Consider the following 26344-nt stretch of genomic DNA (forward strand, 5'->3'; position numbering starts at 1 on the left):
AGTTCAAGATACTTGTTAAACGTAAGTCCCCCTTGAAATTTCAGCATACACTACCCAAGAAGCTATTCCACTAAAGTCACGTGTTCGCACATCTAGACCTTGGAATCAGTAGTGATTTTTCAGGAGAGGATAGAATACCTTCGGGTATCCTATCCTAATGTTTGGTAGATGATAAAACAGACACCAACAAAACCAAACCTTGCTTCGCCACACTAGGGACAACTGCACAAAGTCGGTGCGATCTTCGATGGGTTGTGCTTATGATCGAGATGTTGGGATGCACAGGGGATGGACTCAGACTAACTTTGCACGGTAGAGTGGAAATCATCCATTTACCAAAAGTATGAGCTATACACCATCAATTGACACTTATCAAATCCTTCATTCAAATTAACAACAATGAAAGCAAATCTAAATTAATTCTAACTAAGTGTTGAGGAAATTGAAACCATGCAAATCATTCAAACAATAGGGATTACAAAGCAGCGCACATGCAATATATTATCTGGAAATGACCTTAAGCAACAATACATCAAAATCCTCACACTCTCCAAATGAGAGGAGGCAACCTTATATAGTTTTTCAAAATGAATGAATGGCCAAGATCAAACAGCGATCAAGGGCCAAGATTGAAAGTCTTAAACCCTAATTAGGGTTTCTCGAAATACTACCAGTTCAAACAAATGGAATAGTGACACGTGGCGCAGCTGCTAATTTCACTGGGGTGAGTGGCCACTTTCTTCTTTCAGAGTTTCAACGTATCTGGACACAATGAGCTTGACCTCCTCCATGGTGACACTTGGCAAACCACCAATCTGGAAGTCGACGAGGTCCACATCATCGGTACATGTGGCAAGGATGCCTTCCCACTCAACTGCTTGGGTGAGGAAGGCATCATCGATGGAGAGGAAGTTTGCAATCTTTGAAAGATCGCCTTTGTCAATCATCCCTGAATCCCTGAAGAAGCTTGCCTGAATCCTGGCTCTCAAGTTCTTTGCTTGTAAATGCTTCTCCCTTAGGCTTTCCTTCTTCCATATCTCTGACGCCACACGGAATACCTTGCCCAGGATCTCTCTAACACTTGCCTCTGTCTCAAAGCACTTGGTCTCAGATTTCTTCAAAACCTCAATCCGAGTGACCAAAGTATAGTACCATGTGCCAAAGTCGTACTTGTCTCTTGTTTGTATGATGCCTGCATCCACTAAGCTCCTCTTCGACATGCCTCGGATAACCTTCAGATGAGGGAGTATTTCATTCTGAATTTCATCCACCTCTTCCCAATTGGAGGCTAGATCCTGGATACGATCAATCAATAAAGAAGTTGCCTCGTGTGCCGATACTAAGTTTTCTACCAATGTGTCAGCACGCACCGAAGCATCTGAAATCCATTCCTTTACTTGAGTGTACGAGCCCTTCATATCATCATAGTCCTTCATTGATCCATGCTGAAGAGGTTGTGGCGGAGTAGCCGGGACTTCACGGTTGAGAGGGCTGGTAAGATGGAGAACGTACTTTCTCCACTGTTGGTTCTCTTCTTCAACTTTCTTCCTCTTTTCCTTTTCATGAGCTAGACTCGCTTTTAGAACGTTTCAGGAGTCGTCAAAATATTGGACCTCTTGGTCCTGGGCTTACCCAGCTCTATGGTGGTAACCTTGTAATCATCCGCGGTGACATTGTCTCTAGTCTTCCCTTCTTTGGGCACCGCTATCTGGACTGTCCTGAATCTCGCACTGTCCCTCTGAATTAGGGAAAACTTCCTGGCGGGTTTGGGTGGTTTAGTTATAGTGGGCTCATTCACCTTCTCTAGAAATGCTGCGGTGACCTCTTCGGAGCGGGCCTCCTTGGGAACCTTGGCCTTTATCCTTTCTCTCAGCTAATCCGGAATGGTTGATTGCTCTACAGTGTTCCGGTCAAACTCATCATCTGCCTCTCCTGGGTTTGCTAGTATGCCATCCAAGAAGACTGTAGGTGCTTCAATTTGCTCTCTGTCTGGACTTTGGACAACCTCTTCCACTACTTCCCTAACTGGTTCAGAAAGCACTCTTACTTCATCATCAATCATGCAGATGTTCATCTCTTGCTCCCCAGTTGCATTCTGATCGGGCGCAATGGAAGCAGCACTTAGGATGGAATGGCCTTCGCTGGACTCTCTTCTTTCACCTACAACCCTTTTCCCTGTAACCTTTGTGGAGCTTCCAACCAACTCCTTCCTCTTTCGAGACCCAACACTTTCTGGATTTCGAACATCACCGGCGGAGGTACAAGGATTGACGGACAGAGTATCATCTACTCCCATTAATTCATAAGTCAAGGTCACACCTTTGGCCTTCAACTGCTTTGTCTTTTCAGACGACCACCATCTTGAATACTCAACCACCGACCTCATGAGGTCTGCTAGATCTGATTTCTCTCCCTCTGTCCAATCTATTAAAACTAAGGGTTCGTTTTTCATCTTTTCAAAGCTCGACTGCTGAAGTTCTAGGCTTTCTTCTCCCTGATCGGCAACTCTGAATACTTTTGTTGCTCACCATACTCAAAGGGATTCTTGACCAGAATCTCTTCCTGATCTCAAAGCTATCGACTGCATTAGCCCAGTAGTCTTCTAGATCCAATCTGTGCTCAAACGTTGTTCCTTCGACCTTCTTTATCCTATGGAATGGATCGAAATTCCTTCTTGCCTTGTATTGATAGAAGGGATACCAGGCCAGCTCCTTCTCAGCAGTTGCGGCAGCTTGTGATGATGGACATGTTTCCAGCCCATTGCCAATTGTAAGTGAGGACGTTCCTACCTTCTTCTGCTTATCCCTTTGAATCACTATATACTCCTCCAGTTGTCTCACAACCTCGAGCAACACCACTCGGTTGGTAGGGTAAGCTGAAAGCTTTTATGGAGGCCCGGAGAATCCCTGAATTCAGAGGTAAGTGAATTTTGGATATTGGATGTACCAACACCCAAACCGACCGATGAAGTCCATGGACTCTTGAGAGAGCCTCTGGTGTAGCCCACCTTGAAGTGTCCGGGTAATGTGCATCAGGAAGGTATCATTCACTCTTTTGAAATGGAATTTCTCCTCCATGTGGAGTTGGGGATAGCAATCATACACTGGAAACTGGTTCTCCTTGTTCCCAACTTCTCCTCTACAAGTGAGACCGCTATACCTATAGGTCCTGGCCAAGGAATAAAATAGGTAAGAACTCATGAAGAAAGTCCTATTCGTCTCTAGGTTCCTCAATTGGCTGTCTAGGTTGTCGCTGATCATCCTGGCCCAGTCTATCATTTTTACTCCATTGATAATTTCATTAATGAAATAATACATCCAGGGTTCGAATGGAGCTCCCTGAGGGTTTCCCATTATTCTATTGAGCAGGACAATCATGTCCCCAATGTCCTCCTTGAAGTATGCTTGTGATGTCCCGTCAAATTAATACTAAATAGTATTAATTATGAAATAAATTAACTTTTCTTATTTTATATTAGTTCTCATATTAACTAATATATTATAATAATAGTTAAGTGTTTTCCAATAAAGCTTAATTTAAAGTTAACTATTCATTACCTTGTATTATGCGGGAAATTGGTTTTCTACAGGTTTTCTACGGGAATCCTACCATCCATATTATTTAAAAAAGTCTGGCACGCAAGGGGATGAGACTGGATTTTTGGAAGAAAAAACATAACCCTGAGTATCAGGATCTGAGTTAATATAATTTCCCTTTCGCCAGTAATACTGGCCTATTGTGGAGTCGGGACTGCGTAAGCAGTGGATTGGAGTTGTATTGGTGAATGACGCAGAGTAGTTCATCGGCGTGAGTTCTAGAATACATATATGTATATATTCTATGTTCGCGTGTGGTGTTATTCCGAAAACAATCAGGTTTGATCTTCGATGCAGTGCGGGTGTATATGCTAACGTAGGGAAGAGGACACAATCAATTAGAGCTTGTGTGAGGGCATAATCTCCAGACGGGAAAGCTTCCGTTGCAGAGTGGGTGTTCTATTTAGCACAACGAAGACGCCACTGACCAAAACCGCGACCAAGAGTCCCAATATCGGGATATGTCTCCGTTCGGGTATGCTGCGCAGATTACCTTCGGCGACTAGGATGGAAACGTAGATAACTGTTAGTGCGAGAGGAAGTATCAAAATGGAGCCTCACAAGTGATCTTCGATCTGACCACCAAGGTGCTGACATTAACACTTTTGCCGCATTTCTGCAACTACAGGTGCACCATCGAGTTTTTATCATACATTATTAAATGTGGAAATGACTATTAGAATAGTGCTATGTAACGGTGAAGGGTAATTTTTGAATACATGAAATATACTGTTGAATGAAATACATTGGCACTACAATTATCAACCAGTTAAATTAAACAATACTTTTCTGCACAATCTAGACATACGCATTGGTTTACAATCAGTCCTAGTTAGGGATTTTACAGTGGTATCAGAGCTCTAAATCCTGCCAGCCTGTAGGGTATTTTCCAAAACAATTTAATACACAGCTGAGTATACACCAAGGAAATTATAATTTCCGAAGTACTAGGGCCCGTCAAAACAGATTTACAAACTCTCCTTTAGCACAGAATAGTTCATCAATTCCATTTGTAATTGAGGATAGCCACACAGAAACAGACGAGGAATTAATTTTTGAAACCAACATGGGAGACCCGGATAACAATAGGGATTTATTGGCTGCATTAATCAGAAGTCAGCAAGATATGCAGGATAATGTCAAGAGAATGACTAATTTGATGACCCAATTTATGGCTAATAATATTAATCATCACCAAAATAATGGAAGACAAAGTAATCAGCATAATGGGGGAAACAATGGGGGTAGAGATGAACAGTCAGTTAATAATCAGCCAGAAAGAACAGGAACAGCAAGACCATTTATGCCTACATTTACTGCTAGAAACCAGCCACCTGAAAATGAACCTACAATAAGAGAAATTCAGGAAGAAATACATCAAGACTGGTTAGGTTCTGGTGAAGAATTCAGATCATCAATGACATTTAGAGAATATTTAGATGTCAGAATGAAACATAGGCCAAGAGGACAACGAGGAAACAACAGTGAATTACAAAGAAAAATTGGAAAGATGTCCATTCCTTATTTTGATGGCTCAGGTAAGACAACTGCTCGGGCTTGGGTGCAAAAACTAGATACATATTTCCAATTAAACCCTATGATGGAAGAAGATGCAATTAAATATGCTGCATTACATCTTGACGGTGTAGCACATGAATGGTGGCATCATGGACAAATAACTTTGGGCCATAATTTGATAGGCACTTATGTTGAGTTTACTGAGAAACTTATTGATAGGTTTGATTCTAAAGATCCTGAATTACATCTTAAGGAATTGACTCAGCTTAAGCAAACTGAACTGTTGAACAATATATTTCTGAATTTGAAAAATTGGCTGTCTTAGTGACTGAAATCTCAGAAAGACATAAGATTGTGATATTTATAGATGGATTGTCTGATTCCCTCAAAGGGTGGGTTAAATCCTTAAATCCCCCTACTTTACAAACAGCTGTCAAAAGGGCAAGAGAATCGGAACCATCTTCAAAAGGAAAATCTTTTAACAAAGGACCACCTCCCAAACCAGAAAAAGACAAACAACCTTTCAACAAAGATGATTTCCCTAAAAATAGGTTGGATAAAGAGGAAAGAGAAGAGCTCAGAAGGAAAAAACTATGTTTCAGTTGTAGGGAAGCATGGCAGCCTGGACACAGATGTTTAGGGAAGGGGAAAATTCATTATATTGAGGTTATGTCTGATAGTGAGGATGAAGAGAATGTTAATCCTAACATAGAACGAACACCTCCGAACACTGAGACAGAAACAGGTACCAAACAAGGAGAAGGAGTAATAGCATCCATGACAGGAACCCCACATTATAATATTTTCAGAGTTAGAGGAGTTTTGAATGGACAGCGTGTAATTGTTATGCTTGATAGTGGTTCTACTCATAATTTTATAGATGCAACACTCGTATAAAAACGGGGTTTACAAACAGTAAAACATGAGGGATTTGATGTTAGAGTAGCAGGTGGAACTAATTTGTCTAGCACTCATAAAGTTCCTAAACTGAATATTACTCTTGCCAATTACACTGTTACTGATGATTTCTATGTGATTGATCTAGCTGACACTAATGTTATTCTAGGCATACAGTGGATGGAAACATTAGATGAATATACACAGAGCTTTAAAAGAATGGAATTCTCTTTTAAAATTGATGATAAGAAAGTAGTCCTTCGTGGTATGTCTAACAGTGGCCCCAGGATCGTCAGTGCGAAAAGGATGGAAGCTATTTTCAGGCATGGAGATGTGGCATGGTCAGCACAATGTTTAATCACCAACAAGGTATCAGGTTTTGAATCCAAAACTTATGGAAATGATTTGTTAACAGTATTAGATTCACATCATATGGTTTTTAGTAATATTCCTCCAGGAGTCCCACCTGATAGAGGTTTTGAACATACTATTGAATTAGAAGAAGGTGCTAAACCAGTGATTACTACTCCCTATAGACACCCTAAAACATTCAGGGATGAAATAGAAAAAGCAATTAAGGAGTTATTAGATATGGGACATATCAGACCTAGTTCTAGTCCTTTTGCTTCATCTGTAGTGTTGGTCAAAAAGAAGGATGGAACACTTCGAATGTGTATTGATTACAGAGCTCTTAACAAAAAAACAATCAAAAACAAGTATCCAATTCCTCGAATTGATGAATTGTTAGACGAATTGCATGGTGCTATTTATTTTTCTAAAATTGATTTGAGATCAGGGTATCATCAGATTAAGTTAAGAGAACAAGACATTCATAAAACTGCTTTCCGTTGTCATTATGGTCATTATGAATTCCTGGTAATGCCTTTTGGTCTAACAAATGCTCCAGCAACATTTCAATCCTGTATGAATCATATTTTTAACAAATAGTTAAGAAAAATTTTATTAGTTTTTTTTTATGATATACTGATTTATAGCAAAACTTGGGAAGAGCTTTTGATACATATTGATGTAGTCCTCGGTATTATGGAATCACAATCACTGTATGCAAAGGCGTCTAAATGTGAATTTGGAATGACTGAAATTTTGTATCTAGAGCACATGATCAGTGCAACAGGGGTACAGGTTCATCAAGAAAAGATAAAAGCCATTTTGGATTGGCCACCACCTCGGAACCTTACGTGGAGGGTGAAAAAAGTCTTTAAGATTACTCCTGTAAACATGAATTGATAGAATCTGAAGTCTAGCTGTTTAGGCATTCATCGCGATCATCCCTCCTTCTAGTGCCAATTCTGTTGATGTGTATTTTGTACACGACCAAACACAGAATAAAATACCTAAAGGTACCTTATCCTCTCTTGAATAAAGCCTCTGAATGCTGAAGATGTCGCGAAAAGGATCAATCGGGATGACTTCAAGGTTCTTTGTTGTAGGATCTCTACGTGTGGATAAACTCTTCGCGGTATGATGTGATTTGCTGGAATCACAAGGGGACTTACACTCAATGACCTAAACGTCTGATTTGCTGGAATCACAAGATTTCACTAGCCTAGATTTTTTGAAAAAAAGGAAAAAAGGATGAGGGCGAGGGAAGGATCTAATTCTAACACTAAGAATGTAGGAGCAATGATTGATCTTTGATGAAATTCTAACTAAGTCTTGTTTTGACATCCCAGGACCATCTCCACAAGATTAGTGTGATCTTCGAAGGAAAGCTTTATGATGTTCAGATCATCGCTACAGGCATAGACACCATCAGGCTGATGCATATCAGTGAAGAAGCGACAATTAAAGTTAAGCTTAAGCTGAATGATTCCAGTTGACTACACAAGGCAAGTCTGCAATCAACAAACTGCTAGTAGTATGGATATACAAATTTCACCATCAATCAAACACATTTCTTCCACTCATTTAATAACATGAAATCAAATCTGAGAAGTATAGAGACCATGCAAATTGTTGAATCGACCCATAGATTTCACCATTTCTTCAATGAAGTTTTACAAAGTCTTTTACAACAACATCTTGGCAACAATCTTTGCCTTCTCTTTCTATTCTACTTTAATTGCTATTCTATCAACTGACTATTCACTATTTCTAACTATTAACCTTCTAACTACTGACTAACTATCAACCCACCATTAGCCTTTACAAATGAGGAGCCAGGGCTTATATAGTGCCCACAATACAATTCAATGGCTTAGATCAATTTGAGATCAATGGCCGAGATTTTACAATGAAAACCCTAATTAGGGTTTGTTACAACAAACTTAATTCTGACCAATGAAATAATTGCATTATTTGGACACATGTCTTCTCTGGAATATTCGACCAATGGATAGTCGAGGTAGGTACATCGAAGTTTGTGCCATCTTTAATGAGCCAGGTACATTGAATCTGGACATGCTGAGGTGGACCAATCCGAATGGAGGAGTGATGACTGGGATGCCACCTTGTCAAACACTTGGTTGATGCCAATTTGGTGATGCCTTCCTTCAAATGCTGGACTGGAAGATAGATGGAGAAGGTCGTCCTTAATGATGTTGGACTGGAGGAGATCGTCCTTGTCCTGACTTGATCTTCTTTGATAAGGGTCTGCCAAGTAGTTGATCCTCCGGCTTTGGGGGGTCGTCATTTAATACCTACACAAAAGATTAAAGTTAGTCTTTGAGTATAATATCTTATAGCATAAGATCTAAGACCTTTCAAGGGAACATATTAGACATTAATTTGAAAATGACAAAATAAATTCAAGAATTCTAAATTTTCAAATTAATTATGAATAGAAATTAGATTTTTCAAGACTTAGACTTTAAAAGATTGCTATGAAATCAAAACAAGTCTTGAATAAGAACTTCAAAAAGGATTCTTCATACCTTCTCCTTTGAAAGCCTAACTATGAACCTTGAAAAATGAAGAAAGAAGATCAGATTTTGCTGGATAAGGATTGAATTGTGGTCTTCCTTTGGATGAATTACGCCTCAATTAGCCTTCAAAAGCTTCGCCTTCCACTAGCTTCTCAAAATCTGGAAATTCGCCTTCAAACACCTTCCAAAATCTGGAAATTATTCTCCAACTTGCTCAATTTCGCACCTCCAAATATGCTCTTCAAGTTCGCATGAGAGATAATGAAAGAATGATTTGAATATGCTACAATACACCTCCCTTATATAGGGCGCTCACCTTGATTTCCCTCAAGGCCGACTTGGCAAATAGGGAATAAAATAAAATAAAAGTCCTCTCAAAAGATGGCCGACTTGTTTGTAAAGACACAATAATGATTTTTGAGCGCTTAAGCATAATTTTTTAATTTTTTAAATTAATTCCAAAGCTCAAAGGTGGATTTTTTCAATTATTTCAAGGCCTAGAAATTAATTAATTAAATTGCAAATGCCTTAATTTATGCGAATTTAATTCAACCTCCCAAATGTCTTGAATTTGGCAAATTTGGTGAAAATTTAGGAATATGGAGGTTTGATTGAGGCTTAATGAAGCTTCCTGATGATTTCGCCCTGGACCCTCTGGAAGGGTCAGGAGCGATTTTTTCAATTTGGTCCTAAATCTCTCATTTCTTAACTCCAAAATCTCCTGGAAGGTGAGTTCATGTGTGTCTTGACCTACTCAAGGTCTTGCATTTCGAATTTATATCATTTTTCATGCAGGAATTAGGTGAAAATGTGAATTTCGCCCTGGACCCTCTGGAAGGGTCAAGAGCGATTTTTTTATTTTAAGCCAAATTTCACCTTAGTTTGATCTTTAAACTCCTCCAAGGCAATCTCCAGGGTTCATTTCTCTTCATCACTGGGTTAGCTCATCAAATTTTTGAAGGAAATATTGCATTTTTGGGAATTTCGCTCTGGACCCTTTGGAAGGGTCAGGAGTGAAATTCTCTCCTGAGCTCAAAATTCTCATTTTTGAAGGTCCAAAACCTCTTCAAGGCATTCCAAATAGGTTCTTTCATTGTAGCCCAGGCTTAGTCTCACTCAAATTTGGGAGAAAAAGGTGAATTTAGGGATTTTCACCCTGGACCCTCTAGAAGGGTCAGGAGCGATTTTTCTTGTTTAGGCTTACTCCTTCATCATTTTGTCTTGAATCCACCCCTCAAGGCTAGGCAATGGTCTTCTTCATTCACTCCATCCAAGCTTGGTTTGTTCCTGCAAGGCAAAATAGGGGATTTTGAGATTTTCGCCCTGGACCCTCTGGAAGGGTCAGGAGCGATTTTTCCTCTCCGACCTAGAATCATCAACTTTGAAACAAACATTTACTCATTAGTGGTCTTAAAGGTCCTTCTCTTCCTTGGTATATCCTTGCCTTAGCACAACTTTGAAAGGAACATGTTGGTTTTATGATTTTCGCCCTGGACCCTCTGGAAGGGTTAGGAGCGATTTTTCTATTTTAGGGCAATTCCTTCATCCTTTCATCTTCGAATCATTTCCAAGGCATGGAACATCACGCCTCACTCCCATCCAAGTCATGAATAGCAAAATCTTGTCTTAAATTTGCAAGAAAAAGGGAGAATTTGGAAATTTCGCTCTGGACCCTCTAGAAGGGTCAGGAGCAACTTTCCCTCTTGGCTTCAAAATTTTCATCCTTAGCAATCCAATTCTACTTCAAGGCAATTCAAAAGTCCTCTCAAAATCATGTCTAAGCTTGGTCTAGTCCAATCTTTGGAAGAAAAGATAGGTTTTATGATTTTCGCCCTGGACCCTTTGGAAGGGTCAGGAGCGATTTTCCTCCTTTTGGGCAAAATCCTTCATTTTTTCAATTTGAAACTTCTTCAGGAGGCAAAAACAAGCTATTCTTCTTCCATTCATGTCAAAAACTTGACCTTCTTCATTGCAAAATAAGAGCCTTTTGGGAATTTCGCCCTAGACCCTTTGGAAGGGTCAGGAGTGAAATTTTCATTTTTGCTCAAAATCCTTCATTTTCAATGCTTTCAAACGTTTCAAAGGCAATAAGAATGTCCCAGCTTCCTTCCAAGGTACCCTGCAAGTTAAAGATAAGCCAAACTTAAGATGAAATGTGCTTTGGGAAGATTTTCGCTCTGGACCCTTTGGAAGGGTCCGGAGCGAAAATCTCATTCCTGGCTAAATTGCTCATTTTTCAAGCTTCAAACCACTTCACAAGACAAAATTAGATCATCATCCACATTAGGAACAAGGTTTCTAGTCCACTCAAGGCAACAAACAAGGTTCATGATGAATTTCACTCTGGACCCTTTGGAAAGGTCAGGAGCAAAATTCCTAATCTTGGCCAAGATCCTGACTTCATTTCCACATTTCTTCATTCAAACAAGCGTTTTTTCCTTCATTCAAGCCTAGGAATGCGTTAGTTCTAAGTTTTGGTCAAAGCAGAATGTCCTATGGAGAATTTCGCTCTGGACCCTCTGGAAGGGTCAGGAGCGAAATTCGCTTTGGACCCTTTGGAAGGGTCAAGAGCGAAATTTGACTTTTTGAACTCTCCGTCAGGATCATTTTATGGAATATAACATTTAAGTATAAGTGATATGTCACTTATACTTTAAGTTATATTCCATATATACTTTTAGGATGTTTGAGAGTGGTTTCGGACCTCCAGGAGTTATATTGCAAAATCTAGTTTTTGGAGGATTCATCAATTTTCCAGACTTAGTCAAATTTCAGGATCAGGACATTCCAAACTTAGCCAAATTTCAGGATCAGGACATTCCAGACTTAGCCAAATTTCAGGGTATTTGAAGATCAGGATGACATTCCATACTTCATCACTCACCAACTTGACCTTTCTCGGACCTTCAAGAATGATACTCACTCACCAAGCAAGACACAAATAGCAACAAGAGCAAAACTAGGCCCTAAGGAAGACTCTCAAAGAAACCCTAATTCTGAGGCCCTGTGGACTCACCCTGGCTCAAGTAAAGCTTGCAATCCAATGATCCCCTCGACAGCACTCATCCTGCAAAGGCTAACAGACAAAACCCTAAAAGACCAAGAAAGCAAACCCCAGAAGGCAAAAAGCAGGGGTCCCCATTTGCAATGGGGCGATGTGTGAATACGTCACAACAGGAGCTAAGGGGGTTCTTCGGGTTATGCAGTTATTACAGAAGGTTTGTCAAAGGTTTTTCACAGCTTGGGGCACCCTTGACAGATCTTACCAAAAAGGGGGCATTCAGATGGACTGAGGAAGCTCAACAGGTATTTGAAAAACTTAAAGAGGTAATGAGTTCTTGTCCAGTACTTGCTCTTCCAGATTTTAATCAGCCTTTTGTGTTAGAATGTGATGCTTCGGGTGATGGAATAGGGGCAGTTTTAATGCAAAACAAACACCCTATAGTTTATGAAAGCAGGAAACTTAATAAACTCGAGAAATTATATTCCATCTATGATAAAGAAATGTTGGCAATCATGCATGCTTTGACAAAATTTAGACAGTATTTGGTTGGTAGCAGATTTGTCGTGAAAACTGACCATAATAGTTTGAGATATTTCTTGGGTCAAAAATATTTAAATGACAGGCAACAGAAGTGGATCAGTAAAATTCAAGCTTATGACTTTGAGATTGAATATATAAAAGGTAAAAATAATGTGGTTGCTGATGCTTTATCCAGAAGGCCTGAAATCAATGTTTTATCTGTTGTAACAGCTGATTGGAAATCTTTATTGTTGGTCGAGTATTCACAGGATTCTTTTGCATGTAATTTGCTGGATGGTAATATACAGGATGACAAATATAAAATTATTAATGATGTTATTTATTACAAGGACAGGATTTATTTAACTCCAGGGTCGAAGTTAAAAGAAAAAATCCTTCAATCTATGCATGACATTCCTCTAGCAGGGCACCCTGGATACTTCAAAACGTATCGTCAGGTAAGAGAAAGGTTCACTTGGAAAGGTTTAAAAAACGATGTCCTACGCTATGTCAAGGAATGCACCACCTGCCAGCACAATAAAGCGGAACAAACGTATCCCGCCGGGTTATTACAGCCACTACCTATTCCAGATCAGAAATGGGAAAGTATATCCATGGATTTCATCACAGGTTTACCGAAATCCCAAGGTAACAATTGTATATTTGTTGTGGTTGATAGACTAACTAAATTTGCACACTTTTTTCCTATCACTACAGAATTTACAGCAGTTCAAGTTGCAGAGATATTCTTCAAAGAGGTTTTCCGGTTACATGGCTTACCAAAAACTATAATCAGTGATAGGGATAGCAGATTTTTGAGCATATTTTGGGGGGAGCTTTTCAGGTTGACAAGTACAGAGTTGAATCATAGCACTAGCTATCATCCACAAACCAATGGATAGACAGAAATAGTGAACAAATGGATCGAAGGTTACCTTCGTAACTATGTAGCTGGTCATCAGAAGGCTTGGGTTCGGTGGTTATATCTAGGTGAATATTGCTATAATACTACCTTTCATATGTCAATTGGTATGTCTCCTTTCAAAGCCTTATATGGCTATGATGTTATCTCTTTTCTGGACCTTGTTTTCGAGCAGGGTAATGTACCAAAATCTCGTGATTGGCTTCAAGAAAACCAAGACATTTTGTTGGCACTTAAGGAGAATTTGCAATGTGCTCAGAATCAACAGAAATTCTATGCAAATAAAAAACGCGTTGAACGCCATTTCGACGTGGGGATTTGGTATTTCTCAGGTTACAACCTTATCGGCAATCATCCCTCAAACGTAGTGGGTCTGAAAAGTTGAAACCTCAATTTTATGGTCCTTATCAGGTAGTTCGGAAAGTTGGAGCAGTAGCCTATGAATTGGATTTACCAGTAGATAGCAAGATACACAACGTATTTCATGTATCTTGCCTCAAGAAAGCGTTGGGGCAGCAGGTGTCCGTCTCTGAAGATTTACCTCCGTTAAACGAGGAAGGAAAGCTTGAAATGATCCCAAAGGTCATCCTAGATACAAGAGATAGGCCACTACGGAACAGAACCATCAGAGAATATCTCATCAAATGGAAAAATCTGCCTCAAGATGATGCCACTTGGGAGAATGAAAGAATTCTGGAGTTGCTTGAGGGCAAGCAACACGAGGCAGGGGAGACTGTGATGTCCCGTCAAATTAATACTAAATAGTATTAATTATGAAATAAATTAACTTTTCTTATTTTATATTAGTTCTCATATTAACTAATATATTATAATAATAGTTAAGTGTTTTCCAATAAAGCTTAATTTAAAGTTAACTATTCATTACCTTGTATTATGCGGGAAATTGGTTTTCTACGGGTTTTCTACGGGTTTCCTACCACCCATATTATTTAAATAAGTCTGGCACGCAGGGGGAGGAGACTGGATTTTTGGAAGAAGAAATATAACCCTGAGTATCAGGATCTGAGTTAATATAATTTCCCTTTCGCCAGTAATACTAGCCTATTGTGGAGTCGGGACTACGTAAGCAGTGGATTGGAGCTGTATTGGTGAATGACGCAGAGTAGTTCATCGGCGTGAGTTCCAAAATACATATATGTATATATTCTATGTTCGCGTGTGGTGTTATTCCGGAAACAGTCAAGTTTGATCTTCGACGCAGTGCGGGTGTATATGCTAACGCAGGGAAGAGGACACAATCAACTAGAGCTTGTGTGCAGGCATAATCTCCAGACGGGAAAGCTTCCGTTGCAGAGTGGGTGTTCTATTTAGCACAACGAAGACGCCACTGACCAAAACCGCGACCAAGAGTCCCGATATCGAGATATGTCTCCGTTCGGGTATGCTGCGCAGATTACCTTCAGCGACTAGGATGGAAACGCGAAGAACAGTTAGTGCGAGAGGAAGTATCGGAATGGAGCCTCGCAGGTGATCTTCGATCCGACCACCAAGGTGCTGACATTAACACTTCTGCCACATTTCTGCAACTACAGGTGCACCATCGAGTTTTTATCATACATTATTAAATGTGGAAATGACTATTAGAATAGTGCTATGTAACGGTGAAGGTTAATTTTTGAATACATGAAATATAATGTTGAATGAAATACATTGGCACTACAATTATCAACCAGTTAAATTAAACAATACTTTTCTGCACAATCTAGACATATGCATTGGTTTACAATCAGTCCTAGTTAGGGATTTTACAATGCTCGCACTAGGCTCTTCCTCTGGAGTTTGGAGGCGCCCTTCCTCGGCTTGTCTAGCCAGGAATGGTTAACTATGGCATCATATTCCTCTAGGTGGTGTTGGTACAGACTGTCAGCTTCGTCTTTTGTCATATACACTGTGCTATGATACTCTGGGATCCTGAAGGCCTCTCTGATGGCCTCATCACTGATATTCGCCAGCACTCTTCCATCAGGTGCAACAATGTCCTTACTAATGGGGTTGTAGTGTTTGGCACATTCGACTACTAGTTCATTGCACTGCATGGTGGGGAGGAAGCCAGCAGGATGCACGATGCCACTCTTCATCATCTTTCGTGCAATGGTGGTAGGCACAAGGTTGTCCAGACCAAACATTCGCTTCTTAAATTCCCTCAGATTGATGTGTCTGAGGTTGGTGTCGCTAATGTTCTTCCATTTTGAAGTCATCCTTGACTCGGGAGGAGCATCTTTGTCTACTTGAAATTTCATAATGTCTAGGGCCTGCAGACAAACAATGAAATTTTAAGTTAGAAAATAATTTTGCAAAGTTTCGAAAATAACGGGGCTGCAAAATGGCGAAGTGTTGGAAAATTTCCATTTTATTCCCATACTTAGCCAAAAGAATTGAATTTTCACCTCAAAAACCCTCAATCTTAAGGCTGGTCGTAGTTACCACCAAGTGTCAAAACTTTCAAAAAAAATTCATACTTAGCCAAAAAAATGATTTTCTTTCTCCAAAATTTTTGAAAAAAATCATTTATTAAATTCTGGAAAATATTCAGAAAATTCATAATTTTAATTTCACCTCTGACTTGGATAGAAATAAGGCTAGAATTTTCTCCAGAATACTCAGAAAATTCAGAACAGTTTAGATAATTCTTCCTCTTACTAGTCGCCTTTCTCCAAAATCTGTGAAACTTTTGTTAAAAAAGTTACCCAACTTCCAGCAATGTCAAAAACTTTCTCCAAATGATCTTCAAACTGAAATACGTTACTAAGCTCTCCTTAGTAACTTCGAACTTCTTGGTCTAATAATGAAGTTGATAATGAAGTATTTGTAGACAAGGTTAAATCTTCAAGTAGAAACCCTTAAAATCATCCAACTCATACTTCTAATTTTAACTTCATGTTTCCAAGTTTTAAAAATATCTCAAAAAAAAACTTTCCATTTTGATTTAAGTTTGAAAATATCCAATAATTCTCCAATATTCTCTTTCAAAAAAAACTTTCCATTTTGGATTTAACTTTGAAGATATTCAATAGTCTTAAAAAAAAACTTTCCATTTTGAAGATATTCAATAGTCTTCCAATATCTTCTTCAAAAACTTTCTATCTTGATCTTCAAGTTCGAAATCTCTGTGGATTTTCCAATATCGCTCAAACTTGTTAACTTTGCTTGACTTTTCATGTATAGGTGGACTCTTGATGATAACTCTTATCACCTTCAAATTTTGGCGGACTTTTGGAGGTCTTTAGGCTAACATGGCAAAGTTTAGAGGGTCTTCAACATTAACTTTGCACCTTGGGCGGACTTCTAGATAACCTCCTTCATGGCGGACTTTGGAGAGTCCTAAGGCATGGCGGACTTTGGAACATACCCCCTATGGCAGACTTCTAGACATCTTCCAACTTGGTTGGACTTCTAGACAACATCCCCTAGGGCGGACTTTGGAGAGTCCCAAGGCATGGCGGACTTTGGTGGCACCTCCCCATGTGAAGATCTTGGGCGGAGTTTGAATGAATGTCTAGGATGGCGGACTTTGGGGAAGGCTCCCACATGGCGGACTTTGGACTTGGCTCCATGCAAGGCGGAGTTTGGTGGCATCTCCCATGGCGGACTTTAGGCTTTACCCTTAGGCGCCCCACACACATGGCGGAGTTTGAACCCACCCCTTGGGCGGACTTCGGAGTGTTGGCAACAAAGGAGCTAGGATAGGGTGGAGTTTTAGGTGTTGGCAACCAAGGCTTCAAAGCATGGCGGAGTTTTGATAACCCCTCTCCTTGGTCTTCTTGACCTATGGCGGACTTTAGAGACTCCTCCTACCTTGGGCGGACTTCTAGCAAGGCTCCTCATAGCCTTCCCAACATGAATGGCGGACTTTGAAGACCACCCTCGAAGCTTCTTCAAGACAATGGTGGACTTTGGAGTGTTGGCCATCATGGCCTCAACATAGCCAGACTTAGAAGAATTCTTAGAAAAAATTCAAAATTTCACATCTTAATCAAATTTAACCGAATTAACTTGAAATTTGAAATCCATGCCTAGGTAGATTATCTGAAGCAGTATGATCCCTAAAATCTAGGGATTTAGCTTTTTTAGGTCAAAACTTGGAATTTTCGAGTTTCGGTCGAAGTTGGTCAGTGGTGCAAGTGTAAACCCAAGGTTCGCATCCCGAAAAAGCAAAAAGCCTAAAATCTAGGGATTTAACTTTTTTAGGTCAAAACTTGGATTTTTCGAGTCCCGGTCGAAGCTGGTCAATGGTGCAAGTGTAAACCCTAGGTTCGCATCCCGAAAAAGCAAAGGCCTAAAATCTAGGGATTTGGCTTTTTTAGGTCAAAACTTGGAATTTTTGAGTTTTGGTAGAAGCTGGTCAGTGGTGCAAGTGTAAACCCTAGGTTCGCATCCTGAAAAAGCAAAAGCCTAAAATCTAGGGATTTAGCTTTTTTAGGTCAAAACTTGGAATTTTCGAGTTCCGGTCAAAGTTGGTCAGTGGTGCAAGTGTAAGCCCTAGGTTTGCATCCCAAAAAAGCAAAGAGAAAACATCCCTAAAAAATAGGGAAAACTTTCTAAAAAAAAGCCATACCGGGGATCAGGCTGAAAGTGCCAAAAAAAGCAAACTTTCTCAAAATAGAAAGTTGTCCAAATTCGTCCAAATCAATTGCGATCTTCGTCCTTTGGCCTTTCTAAGCACTCTGGTAGTGTTCGTATTTCAGAATCACATAATTTACAAAAAAAAAAAAAAAAAACTTTCAATCGTCAAGACCTGAAATGCTCAAAACTGAACAAGGCTTGGTGAAACTGCAGCGAAAGGTCATAGGACACTAACAAAACCCTAGAAAGCAGGAAAAGAGAGGGTCCCCATTTACAAAGGGGCGATGTGTGAAAAAGGTCACAACACATCAAAAGCTTCATTAATTGTAACCATAATGTTTGACAAAATATGGCTCTTAAGTCAAAATTTTGATTGGCGAAGCACCCTTGCTTCTACACCTTGGCTAAGCACTACTGCTTCCAGGCCCTACCTTAATTGACTCCTAAAATTCATCATATTATTTCATCTATTCTACCAATTTGGTCAAATTCTCTCATTCTCTTCTAATATGAGTAATTAATTACTCAAAAGTCAAATGTATTGTTGTAATTGAGGAGTGCAATAACCATTCGCCCCTCAAATGGTGGATTCTCAATATTTTTGGCAACAGCCCCCTTGGCATGCTCTATTGAGGCCTCCCAATCTTTCTCCATCCTTTTGTGGCATTTCTCTTGTCTTTCTTGGGTTTATTCCAATCTTCTTTCTTCCTTGATGTGTGCATTTCAATAGCCATCTTAATCTCTTCAAAAATTTCTATCAATCTTTTGTTATTTCATTTTGTCATGGGTGTTTTAATTTAGAATTATATTAATCCTTTTATTCATCCCTAATGGCTCCATCTAGACCACTCTTAGCAGTCGCATCTCTTCAAAATCCCTCCCTTTCCATTTATCATCCCCTAGGTGCCTAAACCCTACCCAAAGGTTAATACCTAGCATGTGCTACTGGACTCTCTCATATTTTTTTATTTTTTGCAAACTTTTTTTTTTCTTACTACTGAAATTTCTCTTCCTATACACCCACAAACTAGGGTCCTAGCAACATAACCAAATTTTGGCAATTAAATATAGACCTTAGGTTTGAATTTTTCTGTGAAAGAAATATCCCAAAAGTAATGCAACATAAAGAAATGAAAGATTAAACGTGCACACATATTATAAGACTACTCCATCATTATAATCATATTATGTTCTCAATATATATTCACAGTCTAACCACAAGCATAGATATATATATCCCATATGCTTAGGTTGCATTTTCTGTTATATTACAATCATTACATTTTCAACTGGTTTCTCTGTATTTTTCTCTGCTCTATCTTTTTCTCCTCCTCTCTATTTTCTTTGTTGCGGTGGTGATATGTGTACATATAAATTGCAGCTATGTAAGGACATGTCTTTGTGCCTCCTCGTCCTTCAAAAGGTACCACAAGGTGCTCGATGCTGCCACAATGTTCTTGTGGTGACTATTAGCCTATCCTAATACCAGTTTCTGTTGGTCAACACCTTTATTAAAAGAGCCCCTATAATTCAATGTGCATAGCTTCAAGATAAATTATATGAAGGTCAAGGGCAACAATTTCCCACAAAGTTTGATAAAATTCACATGGGAAACCACCGATTCACATGTAAGTCTTCAATAGAAAGAAGGCAATCATAAACATTTATTTGTGTTGCCATAAGCTTGCGAGGCACTGTGTGAGTAAATCCTAACTAGCCTAGGTTGAAGGCCGAAATATAAAAAGTATAAAGTTATAAACTACTTTGTAGTGAGCAACAAAAGCTTGCATAATATTGGGAAGATTGGTGAGCAACTACATTACTAGGTTCTGTGGGAAGCCTGGAAGAACCCACAACATTAAATATAAAATGTGTATGGTATGTTCTATGTCATCAGTCTTATCTTAATAGTTAAAAGGTTTTTTGCAAGACTTGTACTCAAAATATTTAATCTCTTTAAGTTTAATGTGAAAGCAACATGCTTGGCACCAAAGAAGGTTTGGTAAATTTTACCAAACCTAATATAATGTGTCAAAATTCATTTGCTCTGAGAAAAGATGAGATGGAAATTCAGATAAAAGTCATTTCACAATTTTAAAAACAATTATTCAGCGACTGCTTGCCACTATAAAAGGTAAAACATATTACTACTCAAACTACTATTAAGCCAGTTTCCGAAGTTTCACTTTGATTTTTCTTTTTTTGACTTTTAAGCAACTTGTAATGATAAATTTGAAATGCATAACTAATGAGTGAATACATGCACATGCACATGCACATTGACAGATGGCCACAGGCATGGCCACCTCACAAATTAAGGGCACTAAATTGCCACCTGCTCTGCTCCTTCACTATGACATTGTAAAGGTGTTTGTGTTTTTATTTGCCACCTCATCCTGACATTGTAAAGGTGTTTGTGCTTTTATTTGCCACATCATCCTCCTCTGTATCAAGCACTCTCCATTGCCACACCCAGCTGCAATGTCACTCCTTTTTGTTATAGTGGTTGAAGCACTCTCCACACTTACTATTCAGTCATACACTCCATAAATATCAGTAGTGTGATTTATGAATGGATCAATTGAACAAACATTACCAACACACCCAGGTGAAGTACAAAATCCAGAAAATGGATTGATCCAATCAACTACAATTTCATCACCATTTGAGCAGTTCAAATCACAAGATCTATATTTCTGGTACCAAGTAGATGACAGAAATTTGGGCTGACTATCAATATCGTAACAAATTGTCATATGAGACCATACAGAAATGCTACTGACAGGTGCTATATGAATCAAGATTTCTATTAATACATTTCATGATTCTGAATTTTGTAATGCAAGTTTGAAATCTATGCATTTTTTAATTCTTAACCCTTGTTGTGTTGCTGCTACAATCATACTCTTTTTGCCCCTTAGGAAAAATGATGCAATGAAATTGAACTTGTAATGCCGTATATGAAGTCATAAGGATTCATTTTCCCAGACTCAAGTAATTTAAAAAAAGGAAGAGCAAAAGTACCTGTGATCTGTGGGGAACAAAGCAAGGCAGAAAGAATGGTGGGGAAGAGGAATAAACAAGAGTAAAGTTTAGTGAGGCAGGTGGAGGTGGATACAAATATGTGAGTGGCTTACAATACTGCCGCATTAATGAATGTGGACAGGAGTAAGCAGAAGCAGTCTACGTGTGTGCTAAGAATCACCAGTCCCTGCAACTTACTAATCTCAGACATGTCTGGTATCGTAAGGGAAGTTCTGTAAAGCAGCAGCTTGGAGCTGCAGGGTCTCATTGAATGGTGAAAGCTCCAACTCCTGAGAAATTTTGGAGAATTCTCTCAGTTAATAGCTTCCTGAATTCTGCATGTGAAGATGGTAGCTTGCTTACCATAAATGTCCATCATTCAATCCACTTAGCGATGCCCAATTATTGGGCTGCAAGATTCAAAACTCATTTGATATGCTCCACGGTTCACTCATGGTTAAGATGGGCTGTGTTGAGATAAAATTAAGAGATGAGGTTCACATACCAAGGAGTTGACCATTCAATACAGATGCAAAATGGAGATATGGTCAGAAAGCAATGCACCTGAAACCACACTAACAGGTCTATTAGAGCCAGCTAAAAGAATGAAAAGACCTTGCTCAGCCATCATGGCCCTAGTTGGCACGCATTTTGAATTCCAAAAAAAAAAATCAATTTCAAACTTACTCTCATAGCTTGCTGCACTAGAAAGCTGCCTCTTTCCAAAGAAACATCCTCATAGATTACAGGATTATACTGTTCATTATCTTCTATTTCCTTTGTATCATCTAAATGGGATTTTGCTCTCTTGATTCTAGCATGACCTTCAATGAACTGATCAACAAGTGCTTGAAGATCGGGATCAGGCTCAACTTTATTAATGTCTGCTCCACACAGAGGACAATCCTTGAAGTGCAAAATGCATACTCTGGAGGGAAAATAAAGATTGTTCATGACTAAATAAGATTTTGGACTAACTATACATAACATAGAAGAAGATCCATATTAAAAATTACCAACCAAACAACAATAATAATAAAATTAACAAGATTCAGTTAAAATATATTCTTTCATCTAACTATCCAGACTAAGCTTACTTGCAATATTTATGGCCACATGGTACACATTTGCTGCTCTCATACAATAAAGCTTGGCAAATTACACAGCTAAATGGTCCTATTTTAATTGATTGTGAATCATATCCAAAGGGACATTTTGGAGTTTTGCCTTCATTTGAGTTATCCTCCTCCACTCCCGTAGCCTGGTCAGAATGAATGTTTTTATCTTTTTTCTGTACTTGGTGGATCTTTTCTACCAAGTTTTCAGCATTTTTTTTAGCTGTTCTTGCAAAGGGGCATACAGAAATCATTTTTGTGGCTCAAAGAAAAGGAGTCTTCTAATGCCAAGAACCTGCACGTTTAACCTAAAGGCTTCAGAAATTATTCAGATACTAAAGTGAAAAAAAGAGATTTACCTTACAGTTCAAGGATACTAACAAGACTTCAGGCTTCACAATACACAAATGTGAAGCGTGTGTGCATTTTATATAGTGAAGTATTAAAACTTCCAAGAATGACTATAATCTTTGCATAGAATTTAGGTTAAAAGCAGCCTTATGCAATACAAGAGTCCACAACAGTGAATTATGAAAGTTCTAAAGTGAAGTTGAACACTATCTTGCTTAGAAGGATAAAACATCAAGAAAATAGACAACAAACCCTATTGCAATAAATCCTTCAAATAAAAACAGGACCCTCAGCAACATTCTACAAATAAAACATATAACAAATGAATGATGATGTTTCCATTCTTGAAACCATACTGTTTCCCTTCAAAATTCAATAGTTGTCAAGCTCCATGATCTGGTAGAATAGGTCCACACCCAAACTAGACTATGAATTCAATAAAAACCCCTCGACAAAAAGCAAACAATAAGGTAAAGAGAGACCATACCAAAATTAAAGAAAAAAATTTGATGTCACAACAGAAATATTCTCTGGAAATCAGAACTCACTGTATCTGACAGAGACTAAGCTAATAATCTGTGTACTGTTCCACAACTGGCCAGATTAATAGGTTAAAAAATGACATATATTCCTCAATAATAAAAAAAATGGTAATATACAAATATTAATAATAATGAAAATAATTACAATAGTTGGTGTCAATAAGAGTTGTCAAAGTACTTCTTATCAGAAGGATTGTCTCCAACAGCATGCATGTTATTATCACAGATTAATGGGGTTAGAAAAATAACATTGTTGTTTGTATCACGATATGTAATCATAAATACCCATCATTAATTATGTAATGTTCCCATTTTTACACCATACTGTTCTATGAGCGTTGGCCAGTTTTCAAGGGTTTCCATAAGTTTCTAGGTGAGCTGGGAGAGTTCCAATTTTCTTGGAGAGCTCAATTTCGGGTTTTCTTGGCATCCGATGATGGTTTGGACTCTGGAGTTTAGTTGGCTTTCAGGGTTGTCAGTAACGCTCTTTATAGAATTTTGGGCCTTCTAGGTTGTTGATGAAGCCATAACCGGTAAGAACCCTGAAAAGAGTCAACCGGCTTATGCAGCAAGAGAGACACAATGAAAGCGGTAAGAAAACATAACAAATTCATATAAACAGATCATATTCAAGCCATAGAACTTCCGACAATCATCCGGTAATCATCAGATTATCATCAAAGAACATCCGGTAATTAACCGGTTACATGCAGGCTTCAAGCCAGAAACAACCAAATCAGGACTCTAAAGATCAACCAAATCATAACATGCGAATCTCAAATCTTATACTAAGTTGTACTTCCTCTGCCCCTACCAATGATTACATAACATCATATTTATAGCCACCGGAACATATCCGGGTCAGCCTCAAAAGATTACACTCACCAATGCAAGAAAATGAAACGTGTAATTAGGTCGGCCCTAAGATTTAAGAAATCCTTCCGGAAAATAACAACCAAGTGATTCGGATCAGCAGGAAGGTCGGCCACACGCCAAGGAACATCGGACAAGACCAAAAATGGATCCACACGCCAAGAATCGCGCCGGTAATGAAGGAAAACCAACCGGTAAGCACAAGAACTGTCCCGGGAACCCAGAAACAGCCAACCGGACGCGATAACATACTGAAGAAGAACCCAAATGAACTACAATCTGAAATCAACCCCATGAAACCGCCAAGAACTACAAACAAGATCTCCCACAAAGAACAAGCAACTACCGGTACATACCGGCAAGAATATTGAAACTGCACAAAGAACTAAACAAGAAAGGAAATGTTTTTTTTTTGGTTGATGCAAGATTGCTCATTGACCGGGATGCTCCTGCATTAGACAACCCAAGTAGAAAAAAATGTTCCATGAGAGGCAACTCATGAACATCTAAAAGGATTCGGGATGAAGATCCCATGCTCATTTCTGATCCAAACATCATCTTTATGTGCCAATCTCTGCTTTGGCTCCTCCGGTGCCTCAACCGGCTTCTCTAACCTTTGACTCCTTTTGGTTTTCTTTCTTTGCTTCAGATCTGCACATTCTCCCTGTGTGCTGCCTTCTTTCTTCTACAACTCAAGATTTCTTCTACCACAAGACTTCATCCCGTTTGTCACCATGAGCTCTCTGTCGACCGGTTCCATCTGTCCATCAGACTCATCTGTCAGATCCTTCTGCCAACTTATGTCACCTTCTGGTATAATCTCTACAACTGGTTCTATCAGATCTTTCTTCAAAACCTCCGGTATAACTTCTGCAACCGGTTCTGTCAAACCTTCCGGTATAACCTCTGCCACCGGTTTCTTGCAACTTTTCTCAGGACTCAGATTCTTCACCTCCTCTTTCTCCTTCAGAGAAATCAATGTGAACTTCTGCCCATCCTTTTTAATAGTAACTAGGTTTCTTCTACAGTCATAAATAGCTCCTCTATCATACTGCCAAAGTTTTCCCAACAAGACATGACAAACATTCATGGACACAATATCACATAAAACTTCATCTCTGAAAGGCCCAATATTGAAACTCACCCAACACTGCTCCTTTATCTCTACCTTTTGATCATCTTGTAACCAACTTACCTCATAAGGACAAGGATGCTCAAGCCTCTTAAACCCAAGCTTCTCAACCATCTCCTCAGATACTAAGTTATCAGTACTTCCACTATCTACAATAACCTTGCAACACTTACCACTTGATTTGCATACAGTCCGGAAAAGACTCCTCCTTTGAGTAGATCCGGTATCCTTTCTTCTGAACATAAGGGATTCTCCTTGCTCCGATGCACAGTCAGATCCGGTACCATCTAGTTCTTCACTTGCCACACAACTTCTTGTCATTCCTTGCTTACATTCATAGGATCTATGTCCGGTTTCTCCACACTTGAAACATATGCCAAGAAATTCTCTACCGGTACTGCTGCTACCCTTCCTTGGTGTCTTTTGTTCCGGTTCTTTACTCCACTTAGGTTTTGACTCCTCTTCTTCAACCAATTTCTTCATACTATCACTCATCTTGAATTTCTCCTTTCCCTTATTCGGTTGTCTTCTTCTCACCTTCTCCTCAGCCTTCAAAGCATACTGGTAAACTTCTTCAACTGTCGAAACCTTCAACATACTCATCTCATCTTGAATGTTAAAAGCAAGTCCATTGATGTACCTCGCCACCTTTTCTCTGTCCATCTCTTTATGTCCAGATCTAATTACCACCTTGTAGAATTCCTCAATATATTCCTTCACAGTCATGTTTCTCTGTTTCAGGTTCTGGAACTTCTTGAACAACTCCAATTCATAGTCTCCTGATATGAACTTGGCCTTCAACCTTGCAACCATCTGTCTCCACCGAGTGATCTTCAATTCACCACTCTCCACTCTGTCCTTCTGCAACTCTTTCCACCACAAGGCAGCATGCCCTTTCAACTTGGTCTGTGCCAACCAGACTCTTTGTGGGTCCTTGACATCCTCAAACTCAAAGTAGTCTTCCAACTCTCTGATCCAATTGATTAGATCCTCCGGTTTCAACATTCCGGAAAAGTCATAAACCTCAACTTTGTGCACTTTACTTGCTTGTGCCACCGCTTTCAGGAACCTTTCCTCTCTCTCATCTTCTAGTCCTTCAGCTTCCTCAAGCTCTTCACCGGCTTCCTCATACTCATCCTCAGAATCAGGGTTTATTCGCAAACTAGCCAAAGCATTCCGGATTTCATTCCTCACTTCATTCTTGAAGTCTTCCATCATTTGTTCCACCCTCCGGGGGTTTGTTCTCCTTGGCGGCATCTCTCCTTCCACTCCGGCGAACTGCCTCAACTAAGCGATCTGACTACCGGTTTCAATTGCCTCCCCTCGGCGATCTATTGAACACACATGTAGCCTGCCTCCAATCGGTGATCTATCCACCTTAA

At 39.3% G+C, this 26344-nt stretch overlaps 1 protein-coding gene across 4 annotated transcripts in view; it reads right to left on the bottom strand.

Moving 5' to 3' along the window:
- Positions 1-26344, bottom strand: part of LOC131045279 (protein NCA1) — a 92794-nt gene that overhangs the window by 57818 nt on the left and 8632 nt on the right. The window contains exons 2-3 of one of the 4 annotated variants that reach the window (XM_057978829.2): positions 22047-22359; positions 21637-21877 (exon numbers count right to left, since the gene is read on the bottom strand). In XM_057978829.2, coding sequence (XP_057834812.1) covers positions 21637-21877; positions 22047-22318 — 513 coding nt within the window. In that variant the 5' untranslated portion in view covers positions 22319-22359. Of the gene's footprint in view, positions 1-20949; positions 21093-21147; positions 21396-21454; positions 21514-21636; positions 21878-22046; positions 22360-26344 lie in introns of those variants that run through there. The other 3 variants (XM_057978833.2, XM_057978832.2, XM_057978830.2) reach the window with 3 other exon arrangements.

This window comes from Cryptomeria japonica, chromosome 9 (assembly GCF_030272615.1).
Source record: "Cryptomeria japonica chromosome 9, Sugi_1.0, whole genome shotgun sequence".
Lineage (NCBI taxonomy): Eukaryota > Viridiplantae > Streptophyta > Pinopsida > Cupressales > Cupressaceae > Cryptomeria > Cryptomeria japonica.